Source organism: Biomphalaria glabrata, chromosome 11, assembly GCF_947242115.1.
Source record: "Biomphalaria glabrata chromosome 11, xgBioGlab47.1, whole genome shotgun sequence".
Taxonomy (NCBI): domain Eukaryota; kingdom Metazoa; phylum Mollusca; class Gastropoda; family Planorbidae; genus Biomphalaria; species Biomphalaria glabrata.
Genome location: NC_074721.1, coordinates 28,816,430 through 28,828,498, shown reverse-complemented (window position 1 = coordinate 28,828,498; position 12,069 = coordinate 28,816,430). Strand labels below are relative to the sequence as shown.

The window sequence follows — 12,069 nt, the reverse complement described above, 5'->3', positions numbered from 1 at the left end:
TGACATGAGCAAAAGTCCTCGGCAAGTACACATCAATGTATTGTTATGACACAAGACGAGTAGAAGTTGGGTTTAATCGGGTTTTTCCGTAGTGACGTGGCGAGTAATTAAAAAGTAGAATTAGAAATAGGGTAGTAACGCGCAGGAAGGACGCCACCAAGTTAGCAACGACAGAGGACTGTGCCCTTTTCCTTATGCATTCAAGTGTTTGAGGTTTATCAGCTGTGATTGATTCAATTTAGCTTCATTGTTCAATCTGTTGTTGAATTATCAACGAACTCGCATACATCAACAGTTATACGAACAGACCATCAACAGTTTAACAAAATCATAAAACCATATTGTCTATTTCTGGTGCTGAATGAACGAATATTTTCCTCATCATTCATAGCAAGCAATCCACAATCCCAAGAGAATTCAATGTTTGGCCGCACCACCCCCTCACGCCATTTTGGATAACTTGTATCACGTGATTATTGTAAATAACCAATTGTTTTAATCAATTCTTCCGTCTCTTCCCAACGTTCATTTCATATTTTCTTTACATCCGGGTATTTTTAGTTTTGTTTTTTTTTGGTCTTTTTAAATCTCATTATATTTACATTTTTTCCCACGTGCTGGGTGTCTCTCTCTTCACAATCTCTTTTTTCTCTTTCTTTTTGTTTGTCCCTATAAACGTTTCTTTATTGCCTTCCTTCCAGATTGGTTGGCAAGACTCGATTAAAGTCATCAATATAGGTAGGCATTCAAAGGATTTAAGGATGAGAGGTCACCCGAAGACACATAGAAAGAAAATTATCCTAAGATTGTTTGTAGTTCATAAAGGCTCTATATTTTCTCTATATTTGAAGGTATAATTGTAAATTTAGTTTTATTTTTAATATAAACATTATTATTGCTGAATTCACTACCAAATGAAATTAGGCTAATGGAAACATTGTGCCTCCAGCAGTCTGACAAAATTTGAAATTGCAAGCTGTAAGTTAGCCAAGGCAAGGCGAAGGTCTCCTCTAGTTGCTACATCCAGTCTATTTCTTTGCTTATTCATTAAGCTTGCTTCGTACTAAATCTAGGTTAACCATGTAGGTTGATAGAAAAGCTAAAACATAATTCCATTTTCGACCACAGTTTTGGAATTTTCCTGAAACATTTAAATGCAGCCGCATCTCTGGTGTGCCTCCTAGGTTAACATTCTTTTAACTATTAACATTCTTTTGACTATTAACATTCTTTTGACTATTAACATTCTTTTGACTATTAACATTCTTTTAACTATTAACATTCTTTTAACTATTAACATTCTTTTAACTATTAACATTCTTTTGACTATTAACATTCTTTTAACTATTAACATTCTTTTAACTATTAACATTCTTTTGACTAAAAACATAATTTTGTAAATCTATTTTTTTCTGCAACTCAATTTGAACATCAATAACAGATGTTTAATAATTGTATTAATTTTTTTTTATTTACATCCTAGAAGTGAATCGTAAAAGAATGTCTTCATAGAGCATTGTTATGTGAATGCATAGATATCGATGTCCTTAGGCAGTAATTCATTTATCGACAAACAAGTTTTGTGAGATTGTGAAACTCTTTAAAATAGATTTAATATCTCGATAAAAGAGAAAATGATTTAATCAATGAAAGTCAATTTCTTTCCTTGCAGTCGGAGGTTGATTTCATTCATTTGCGTTAGATACCTACCATGTAAAACAATTTTTTAGCCTGCTTTAAGTCATCACCAACCGTTGAATCTTCCTGTGTTTAAAAAATTCAAATATTGTATTTAAGAGCTTAAAAAACAAGCTATCACAAACTCCTTTCGAAATCCAGCGAACTTTAGTTTACAAGAATGTAACATCTTTCTCATCATTTGTTTCACAAAACTGTTGTAAGACGCGCTTATTCTCGGCATGGGTTTGTATTTTACTTACAATGTTTATAATTAGATTCAAATAGAAATGAAATTGTGGGCTAAACTTTTCTTAAGATGTTGCCTTGGTATCTTAACTCACAAGGTGAATAGCGCCCCGTTGAGGACCACTGCTCTATAGGCAGAACGAAAATACGCGCTTATGCCTTTAACATCATTACCCACAGTTTAATACTAATAATGTCCAGAGATTTAGTTTCTCTGTCTCGATAATTACATAAAAGACCCGCACAGACAAGAAGATTTAGTTGTTTAGGTCTAATATTGGTAAAATTATTGCTTTATGAATGGTTTCTCAAATGCGCTATATTCATGTAATGACGAATAAAATGTATATAAAAGAAATAAAAAAAAATGTCTGAATCAATGCAATGATACCCAAAATTAGAATAACAATTAGAAACAGAGTTAGCATCACCAGAAGGTAACGGGATGACATTATACTGTGTTAATCAAACGTTGAATAAGAGGACCGAACATCTTACCTACAAGACTAAACAAATATCTTACCTACAAGACTAAGCAAAGATCTTGACTAGAAGACTAAACAAATATCTTGCCTACAAGACTAAACAAATATCTTGCCTACAAGAGTAAACAAATATCTTGTCTACAAGAGTAAACAAATATCTTGCCTACAAGACTAAACAAATATCTTGCCTACAAGACTAAACAAATATCTTGCCTACAAGACTAAACAAATATCTTGCCTACAAGACTAAACAAATATCTTGCCTACAAGACTAAGCAAATAAATATCTTGCCTACAAGACTAAGCAAAGATTTCGACTATATCTCTGTGAAGTTCTATCAAACGTCCTATTTTTAAAAAAAATTCCTCCTAATAGACATCAAACTCTTCCTGGAGACTTGGTGGGTGGGTGGATACGATCTTGAAAAAAGTTCTAACGATTTTCTCATAATTTCTACAATTCATGTATATCTTTGAGAATTAATGACGAATTGCGCACACACTAAAAAACGGTTTCACCGTTACACTTTTACAAAATATGATCATCTAAATATTAAATTTGGCTATTTTGAACTCGTACGACAATTCAAACTCTATACTGTTTCTTTGTAGTCAGTAATGAGTGGAATTCATAAAAAAATAGACCTTCATGGACATTCTGCGCACCGTCTTCTGTAGAAATCATTAGCTTTAGTGCTCTCCTATAAATAAATTTATTTGGCTCTTGTATTGTCGAAACTCATATCACCCTTTTATTAACCCTTTCCCACTGCTTCACATTTTTAAGGTCTGTTGGAAACTTTTTAAAAAAAAGAAAAAGAAAAAAATGGTATAACAAATATAGAAAACAACAACCACAACAATACTGTAGTTTTGATATAAAAAAGTAAAGTTTCCCTTTCAGACCATGCGGTCTATAGGGCAGATGATGTTAAGGTCATCTGTTTCTTAGGTCAACAGTTAACGAGCAGGGTGTCATGTGGCCAGCACAACGACCAACCGCCTTTACTTTCCCCAACTAAAGTCAGGTACCCATTAGAGTTGGGTGGACTCAAGGGAGCCCTAAAAATCCCGAAATTAAAAATCCCAGTCTTCACCGGGATTTGAACCCAGGACCTCAGGTTCGGAAGCCAAGCGCTTAACCACTCGACAACCGCGATAAAACTAATTGTTCCTTCTCTCGTCATTTACAAGGCAGAATAGTTGTTAATGATGAAAGCCTGGGCATTGTCTATGGTCACTGGGAAGAGATAGCCTTTGACTTGACCGCAAAACTAGTTGGAGAGAGACGGTGACCAAAAAAGCTATAGAGAGTGAGAAAACATGGGCCATGACCCTTGAAGAAAAGCGTGCCTCACGGAAAATGGCCAGCTCCTCTACAACCAAAGCGAAAGCCACCTTGACATGCAATACATGTGGACGGGAGTGTCTCTCCAAAATAGGGCTCCACAGCCATACGAAAAAGTGTTCGAGATGAACCATGGTTGTTTTACGGCTCACGGAGGCTAATGATGAGTGAGTTGTTAATGGTTATTAGGACAGGGTCTGCTAGACGAATATATTTTGTTAAATACATCTGTTTAAAAAGAAACTGATAATCAGGTTTTATAATATTTTACCGCTTCCTCCGAGACGACCTTTTGCAGTTAGCCACTGTATGGTGTAGGAATATAACGGGTCTCCTTGTAAGGATCGGCCTCCGTTCTTGCTCCGGCAGGTTTAACCGGGCAATGGCTAAATAATCACACCAAACGAATGAGAATGTGAATAAATGTTGATATTTAATTTTGGTAAATGCTTCGTTTTCAGAAATTAGAAAGTAGCCGTAGCTTCTAAAATTTAGAAGTAAAAAGTTATGGTAAAATAGTATGACACGACATGGCCTAAATTGTGCCGATGTGCCAAAAACTCAAACTAAAATAGTACTTTTCTATTGCTCTCATGGTTTTAGAGATATAAACATGATAGAAGGAAAGATCACACTAAAATTACAATTGACATAAAAATTGTATCAATAGAGTACTTTGTTAGTCACCACACAGCATATAACAATTTAATTAAGCTTTCTTATTTGTGAATTAGTCTTTGAAACAGTTATGTAACAACTGGGTGACCAATGTCATAATTAAAACATACTTTTCAAACCTTACTTTGTCATAAACACACTTATACACAGTCCTGGAAATTCTATTGAAACAAAAAAAGCTACATTGATTTATTGTTTCATTAGATATTCAATATTATTCAATACTATGTTAACTAGGTGTAGAACCTGTCTGCTTGTGTTGTATGCGCTCTAGACTGTCATCCCGATGGTAACCCTGCCTGAAGTCATCTTAGATGTTCTGCGGGAACTTTTGGACAAGGATTTAGTAATCTTTAATTTTGAAAGAACACCCGAAACTAGTAAATCAAACAAGCGATTACATAAAGGAATAAAGGAAGAGTTGTATTGCTATATCAAAAAGAAATGTATTGGAAATATTATAGATGGATGACACTTCTTTCTCAGATTTTGTTTCTTATCTTATCTTATATAACACAGACGTTACTTCAAAAAAAAGATGTTTTGTCCAACGACATTTAGTGGAGTTATCGTGGAGCGAAATGTGTCGCGAAATTTGTCGCGAAATGTTTTATTGTATCCGGGTCAATGACCAAGTGAGGCATAGGGAGTTAATGGAAATATATATATAAAGTTTTGGCTTTAAAAAAATTCATTAAAAAACATTTGTGTACACTATTTTGTTAGGTACACCATTTGTACCAATGACCACGTCTGTCTCTCTTTATACAGCCCAAACGTAGGTAGACTTATTTTTGACTTGTCCATCGCAAGGCCATTTCTTAATTTACTTTCACCTGACTGTCACTCTTCTTACAGTGAGACATTTGTGCATGAATGCTCTTGGCTTACAGCGCTTCTTCCACGACCGACTGGCTGGCTAAAGAGGTCAGGGGATTGAGAACCACTACAATGTAATGACTGATTTTTTTTTGGGGGGGGGGGGTGAGGCGATCTAGGGTGGGGGAGATGGGGGGAGAATTTGAATATCTCACCGGGCCCCTACTTCAGGGGGCCCCCAAAGAATGTTCTTTACATTAAAAATAAATGATTACGCAAAATGAAGGGCCCTCAAAGAGGTCAAGCTACCCGGGCCACCAAACGAAAAAAAAATCCTAGTTACGCCCCTGGGGGCGATGAAAGAAGTCTGAGAAACATTGTTGACAATGGTCGTCCTTGCTACAGATCGAACAGAGCCTGTCGTGACGAAGGAGTGTACGATGTAGGAGTGTATGATGTAGGAGTGTATGATTATATCATTAAACTTGAAGCTTAAATTCACCTGTGTAGAAGTTATCTGGACCATCGATCTGAATACCATTATGAGGGAAATTCATTGGAAGCAATCTTATTACGTCAATTGTATTGTGTTGCTCCTTTCATTGCTTGCACAATACAGTTTGTTAGGTAAGTCATTTACTCAATGTGGGTATTTTTTATATGTATCTGAAACGCATTCTTTATTGTTAACAAAATAAGTGATTAAACTTAGGTATGTCAAGGTGACTTTATAATAAGATAGATTAGAATGGGAAGTCAACGCTTGTATATAAGTATATCCTACTACGTTTTGTCTTATTTTGGAAGACATGACATAGAAATCTTGTAAAAAGCCAATAGGTTCTTTAGTTTTATGTAAACGTTTTTGAAGTAACGTCTGCATTATATAAGATAAGATAATGACGATAAGATCGAGAATGTTTTTTATTTTTATTACAAAGCTTTTATCAACTCATTTTGTCTATCATCTGCAGTCTGGTAAAAATAAAATTTTACACCTTATTTCTCCCACACCTATTCTCGAGAATTAGGACATGAATAAATTTTTAAAAAAATTAGTAAAATAATTACTGGTAATTAATTATTTTGTTTGTTACCAACAAGGGAAGTTAATCTTTCAATATGTTGTAAGTGAGAAATTCTTTCCCTTAGATAACCTTTCTTTATATATAAAAAAGGCTTTTACAAATTTTGACTTTTTTTTTTTAACTTTAGAAATAGTGTTTTTTTTATATTAAGAAATGTTCATATGATCAGATAATTTGCTTCCACTACCGAACAATAAAACCTTTAATGAACACCCTAGAAGTTAGCAATGAAATGGGGTTCACGCTAAAATGTAAATGTAATTTATAATTTAGAACATTAAAAATCAATTGTTTTTTAAATATTGAAATGACCAAAAATATGTCCACGGTACATTAAGATAAGAAATACATTTTAGACTTCAAGCTAGGGGCCATGGTTCAACCATTTCATCTACAAAATTGAGAAGTGAAATAACTTTTTTTTTTCTTACCGTTTAACGTTTGCTCATTATGAAGCTTAAATGACCTCAGAACAGCAATACACAATGAGCTGAAGTCATCAATACATAGTACAAGACACTTTAATTAACTGAGATTTTGTTACAATTTTTTAGATATTGTATTTCTAATAATATTCTAGAACCGCTTATAAGTAATCTTTTAAACGCTGGTAAAATCTCACTATTAATAGCGACGTTCAATCTAAAATAGGTATGGACAAATATAGATAGATGAATACATTGACGGATAAGTAGACAATCAGACAATCAGACAGATATACAAACAAAAAAACAGACAGACAGACAGACTTACAGACAGACAGACTTACAGACAGATAGATAGATAGATAGATAGACAGACATGTAGACAGACAGACAAATAGTCAGACAGGTAGACAGACAGACAGATAGATAAATACTCTGATGTTCTATTGATAATTAATTTCTTTATTTACAGATAAAAATGAGAACACCACTTTCACGAGATTCCATTCTACTGATATTGATCATTAGCTTGTTCAATGGTGTAGCCAATCAACCGTTACATCTTACTCCATACTTGGAACAGGGTAACATAGAAACAGCCAGGAAACTAAGTCTCGTAGATGACCTCACTAAAGTTATACCGACCAGCTATTCCGGATTTTTAACAGTGGATCAGCTCCTTAAAAATCATTTGTGGTTCTGGTTTATCCCAGCCATGAACTCTGACCCCAAAGCTCCACTTGTGATCTGGTTAACTGGTGGCCCTGGCTGCTCTAGTGTGCTAAACATGTTTTATGGTAACGGGCCTTTGAAACTGACCAAAGATTCTATCGGAAAAGATGCCTACGAGAGGCGGATCAATTCTTGGGCTCAGACATTTTCAATGCTGTATATTGACAATGTTGTTGGTGTCGGTTACAGTCACAGCGACAGTGGTAAAAGAGGTATAAAGACATCAAAGAACGACTACACTCAACATTTGTACGACTTTACTCAACAGTTCTACGTAATGTTTCCGGAGATGAAACAAAACGACTTGTACATCGGAGGGTCGGGTTTTGCTTTGAAATATGCTGCAAGTGTCGCCTATAAGATCCACGAAGACATCCAAGCAAATCGTTCCAATATTTTACTTAAGGGAGTATACGCGGGAAGTCCACTGATTGACGCCAAAACTCAACTGAGACATTTCTTTCAGTACTACTACTCACTGGGTATTATCACAAATAAGGAGCTAGTAGAATATACCAGGGAAACTGAAACTATTCTAGTTCGGAACGAGAAAACCCAAGTTTTGGACATCAGTTTTTTAGTCTATACATTGTCCAATCTCTCGCTGGAGAACATTAATACATTCGCTTGGTCCCCGGATGTCGAAATCGGAAACATCATGTCAGCGGACACTATGAAGTTTTTATTACACGTAGGAAATAACACATTTGAACTATGCAGTAGTGACGTTTACAGTCAGTCAGCCCTTGACTTTTATCTCCCCTTACCAGAATTAGAGCTGGTGACGCTGCTAGATAACTATAAGGTCTTGTTTTACACCGGTGTCTTTGATGGTGTCATTTCATCCCCTGGTCTTGAAGCAGTTCTGATGGCCACGCCCTGGTCAATGCAGTCTGCCTACAATGCTGCTCGACGGACTCTCTGGCGAGACGATGATACTGTTAAAGGTTATTATACACACGTTGGGCACTTGTGCAGAGTTGTCCTCCATAATGCTGGGATGTATATGTCAAATGACCAACCGGAAAATACCGTGCACATGATGGAGGAATTTTTTCAATATGGCTGCATATTAAATACATCCCATTAAATACTAGTAAGATGAATGTTTTCCTACAAGCATAATAAATTATTACCTCAAAGACAATATTCCACAATATGTATAAATATTGATTTGTTACGTTCTCATTACATCTATGTAGTCGTGTATTTGTACAGTAAACCATTTGCTGTTTGATATTTAAATACATTTTTGGTTTAATTTTCATTAGATTTATATATTTGAATATTTGTCCTGTATTTTTTTTTAAAAGTATCTTAATAATGGTTATAACATTGTTAACAACAATAACAATGATGATAATGGAACAAATCCTCAATAAACATTGTTAAAAAAACTTCTATGAATTTTGTTTCCCTTTAAAAATACTCGACCCAACCAGTGCCAAAAAATGAAAATTAATTCAGTTCTATAAATAAATAAGAAGGACAAGGCAGCAATACTAACAATTATACATTTTAATTGGTAATTTAAAAGAAAAAATAAATGTAAAAAAACCCAAGGTTACAAAAGACAGTTTGTATGGAAACACAAACTCAAAATCGGTCCCCGAAGAGGACCACCCAGGCAGGCTTCAATATTTTCAGAAAGAACATCCAAATGAAATTATATCAAGGACAAATGAGAGATAAGAATGGAGAAAGAAGGTTAACAGATCTTGTGTAGTGCCCCAACGGTCCCGCAGATCAAAGGATAGGTGTAAGTGAATGTAAAGTTAGATGTGAACCTGGCCTAACTAGTTCCCCTTTTAGACCTTGTGGTCTATAGGGCAGATGATGTTAAGTTCATCTGTTTTTGTGGCCTACGGTTAGCGAGGGTGTCATGTAGCCAGCACAACGACCAACCGCTTATACTTTTCCCCAACTAAAGTCAGGTACCCATTAGAGCTGAGTGGACGCAGAGGCGACCAAAGATTCCAAAGTTGAAAATCCCAGTCTTCACCAGGATTTGAACCCGGGACCCCCGGTTCGGAAGCCAAGCGCTTTACCACTCAGCCACCGCGATCTCCCTGGCCTAGCTGATGTCTTATAATTGATATAATTGTTTTGAAAAGGCTCAATCTCTTATTCGAATCCTCAAAAAAAAATATATATAAATTGTATTTCCGCTATAAAAAGTATTCAAAAAATGAAGTTTATAAGATCACTATTCATTTTAAATTAGCTCTAACTTATAATGCATACTAATTAGTTTTCTCTTTAAAAAACTGCTTGCATAACTGATTTCAAAAATTAGATTTTTCGCTTTCAGAAAAAAAAAATGTAGCCGTTGCATCAGAACTTTGAATGGTCTAAAATATTGGGATGTCGGATTTTCAATATCTTTTCTAGTTTACGAGATCTAAACGGGACGGACGGACAGACGGACAGACAAAACTAATAGCGTCTTTTCCCCTTTCGGGGGGCCGCTAAAAAAACAACAACTTCTCATAAAATCAAAGAAAAACATTGCCATAAGGCGTTTATGAAAATATCCTTAATTAGTTTCACGAGGTTAGTGTTATTGTAATACTGACGTAACATCCGCGTTTGAAAAATTAATCTCACACGAGCACACAGTCTCGTTTTATTGATTTAATTTCTCTGTAAGTGTAAAGTGTAACCATAGTTTGATGGTTTGATGACAAGAGGTTTACCATTTGTTCAGTAATAGATTGTAAAAGCCTGTCGAATATGAAATTACTATCATGAGCCAAGACGGAAGAGAGAATTTTGTTATGGATGAATAATATATATATACTAGACTGACATTACCCGCGGCCTGCGGGTCTAAGTTTGTGTTTACTTATGTATGTTAGAAAACCTAGCTAATGATCCTTTCATTTTTTTCTCTTTCGCTACGAAAATAAAATTAGTTTTGCGAAAATGGGTTTAACCGAACCCGATACATACAAATCTATTAAAAACGAAAAGAGCGATAGATTAATAGTAGATTTAAAACAGGTTTACCCGATTTGTTAAATGAATGGGATTATAAAGAAAACAATTAAACGAAATAATTTTTAGTACGCGATTCATGAATAATTATAGGCCTATCTGAACACGGCTTCGCAGCTTTTGTAAACGAGTGTATTAAAAATGCTTTAGAAAACCAAATTTAAATGTTAATTTGATCAAAATATGAAATGAATAGACTATAATTAGTATGTTCATGTGTTAAAGTATAAAACTATCTGTGCGAAGAGAAGTTATATCATCTTAGAGCTTAATTAATTAGAGTTTTAGACCTAGGAATGAAAAGATGTGTAACATTACGGTATTGTCTAATGAAAGAATGTTCGTCAGGAAATCTGTAGTCACAGATATAAGGAACTAATGTATGTAAAAAATGGTTTTGAAACACAAACTTGAAGGTTAATTTTATTTTATAATGAAATCAATGGGCCTTCTTTTGTATTTTCATGTGTCAAAGTAAAAAACTATCTGCGCAAAGTGTTTTTCTTAAAATTATATCTAAATCTAAATCCTTTCGATCTTTTCTCATGTCAACACTGTAAACAAAGCCTAGATCCATAAATAATATAGCTTTACTAGAGTCGGATAACCTTTTGTTTTTTTTTGAGGGTCTTAAGTTTGTTTTAGGGCTGCACAATACATACACTACGGTCTAAGTTGGTACCCAAGGAACATTTCTGCCAAGTTTTATTAAGATTGGTCAAGAGGTTTTTATTTCTATTCTTAACATACATACATACATACATACATACATACATACATACATACATACATACATACATACATACATACATACATACATACATACATAAATACATACTCCTTACTTTCTACTTTATATATATATCACTGGCGTAGCCAGGATTTTTATCGTAGGTGGGTTTGGGGGAAAAATTTTCTCCCCCACCGCCAAATATATAGTAGAGTCACTATTGCGGAACAGTTTGCAGCTACTTTTAGTTTTCAATTTTTTGCTCCGTAATGGTTAGACCTATGGAAAAATTAAAAGTATCTTGGCTTTGCCCATCCATTTTCCGATAAAAATAAACGCATTGTTTAGTTTTTCAACAGATATTTAAATTTTACATTCAAATCGACTGAGATATGGTCAGTCACATTTACGGAACAGGATTTTTTAAGAAGTCACAATTGCGGAACACGGTAAAAATGTCGGAACAAAGCCTATATAAAGCATACATTTATATGTCTTATATAATACTTGAAGTCCTTATCCTTTACATTAATTTAATTTTATTAAAGCTTAAGACAACACATTGTCATCTTTTAATTCTTTACCTATTTAATTTAATTGACGTCTCACTACCCTGATTTTCCTTACAAGATTTTATTTTCCACTATTCTTTAATTCTTTTTCGTTATATTTTGTTACATAGGCCTATATGATATTATTTGATATTATGATTTGTCCTCTTTTTGCTGGACGTCTGGTAATCATAAATTATATATTATATGTAATATTATTGTCTAAATGTTTTTAAATTTATGTTTACTAATACAAACTCATATTTAAATTCTGATAATCTAAATCACTG

At 34.3% G+C, this 12,069-nt stretch overlaps 1 protein-coding gene across 1 annotated transcript; it reads left to right on the top strand.

Annotated features, from left to right (window-relative positions):
• The first annotated feature begins 5,774 nt into the window (after positions 1–5,774).
• On the top strand, positions 5,775–8,812 carry LOC106062574 (probable serine carboxypeptidase CPVL). The gene is made up of 2 exons (XM_013220869.2): positions 5,775–5,883; positions 7,242–8,812. Exon 2 carries the CDS (start codon positions 7,248–7,250, stop codon positions 8,589–8,591), a length of 1,344 nt encoding a protein of 447 aa, XP_013076323.2. The 5' UTR covers positions 5,775–5,883; positions 7,242–7,247; the 3' UTR covers positions 8,592–8,812.
• The last annotated feature ends 3,257 nt before the right edge of the window (positions 8,813–12,069 follow it).

Coding starts and splice junctions, on each gene's coding strand:
- LOC106062574 (XM_013220869.2), top strand. CDS start 7,248: ATGAGAACACCACTTTCACGAGATTCCATTCTACTGATATTGATCATT.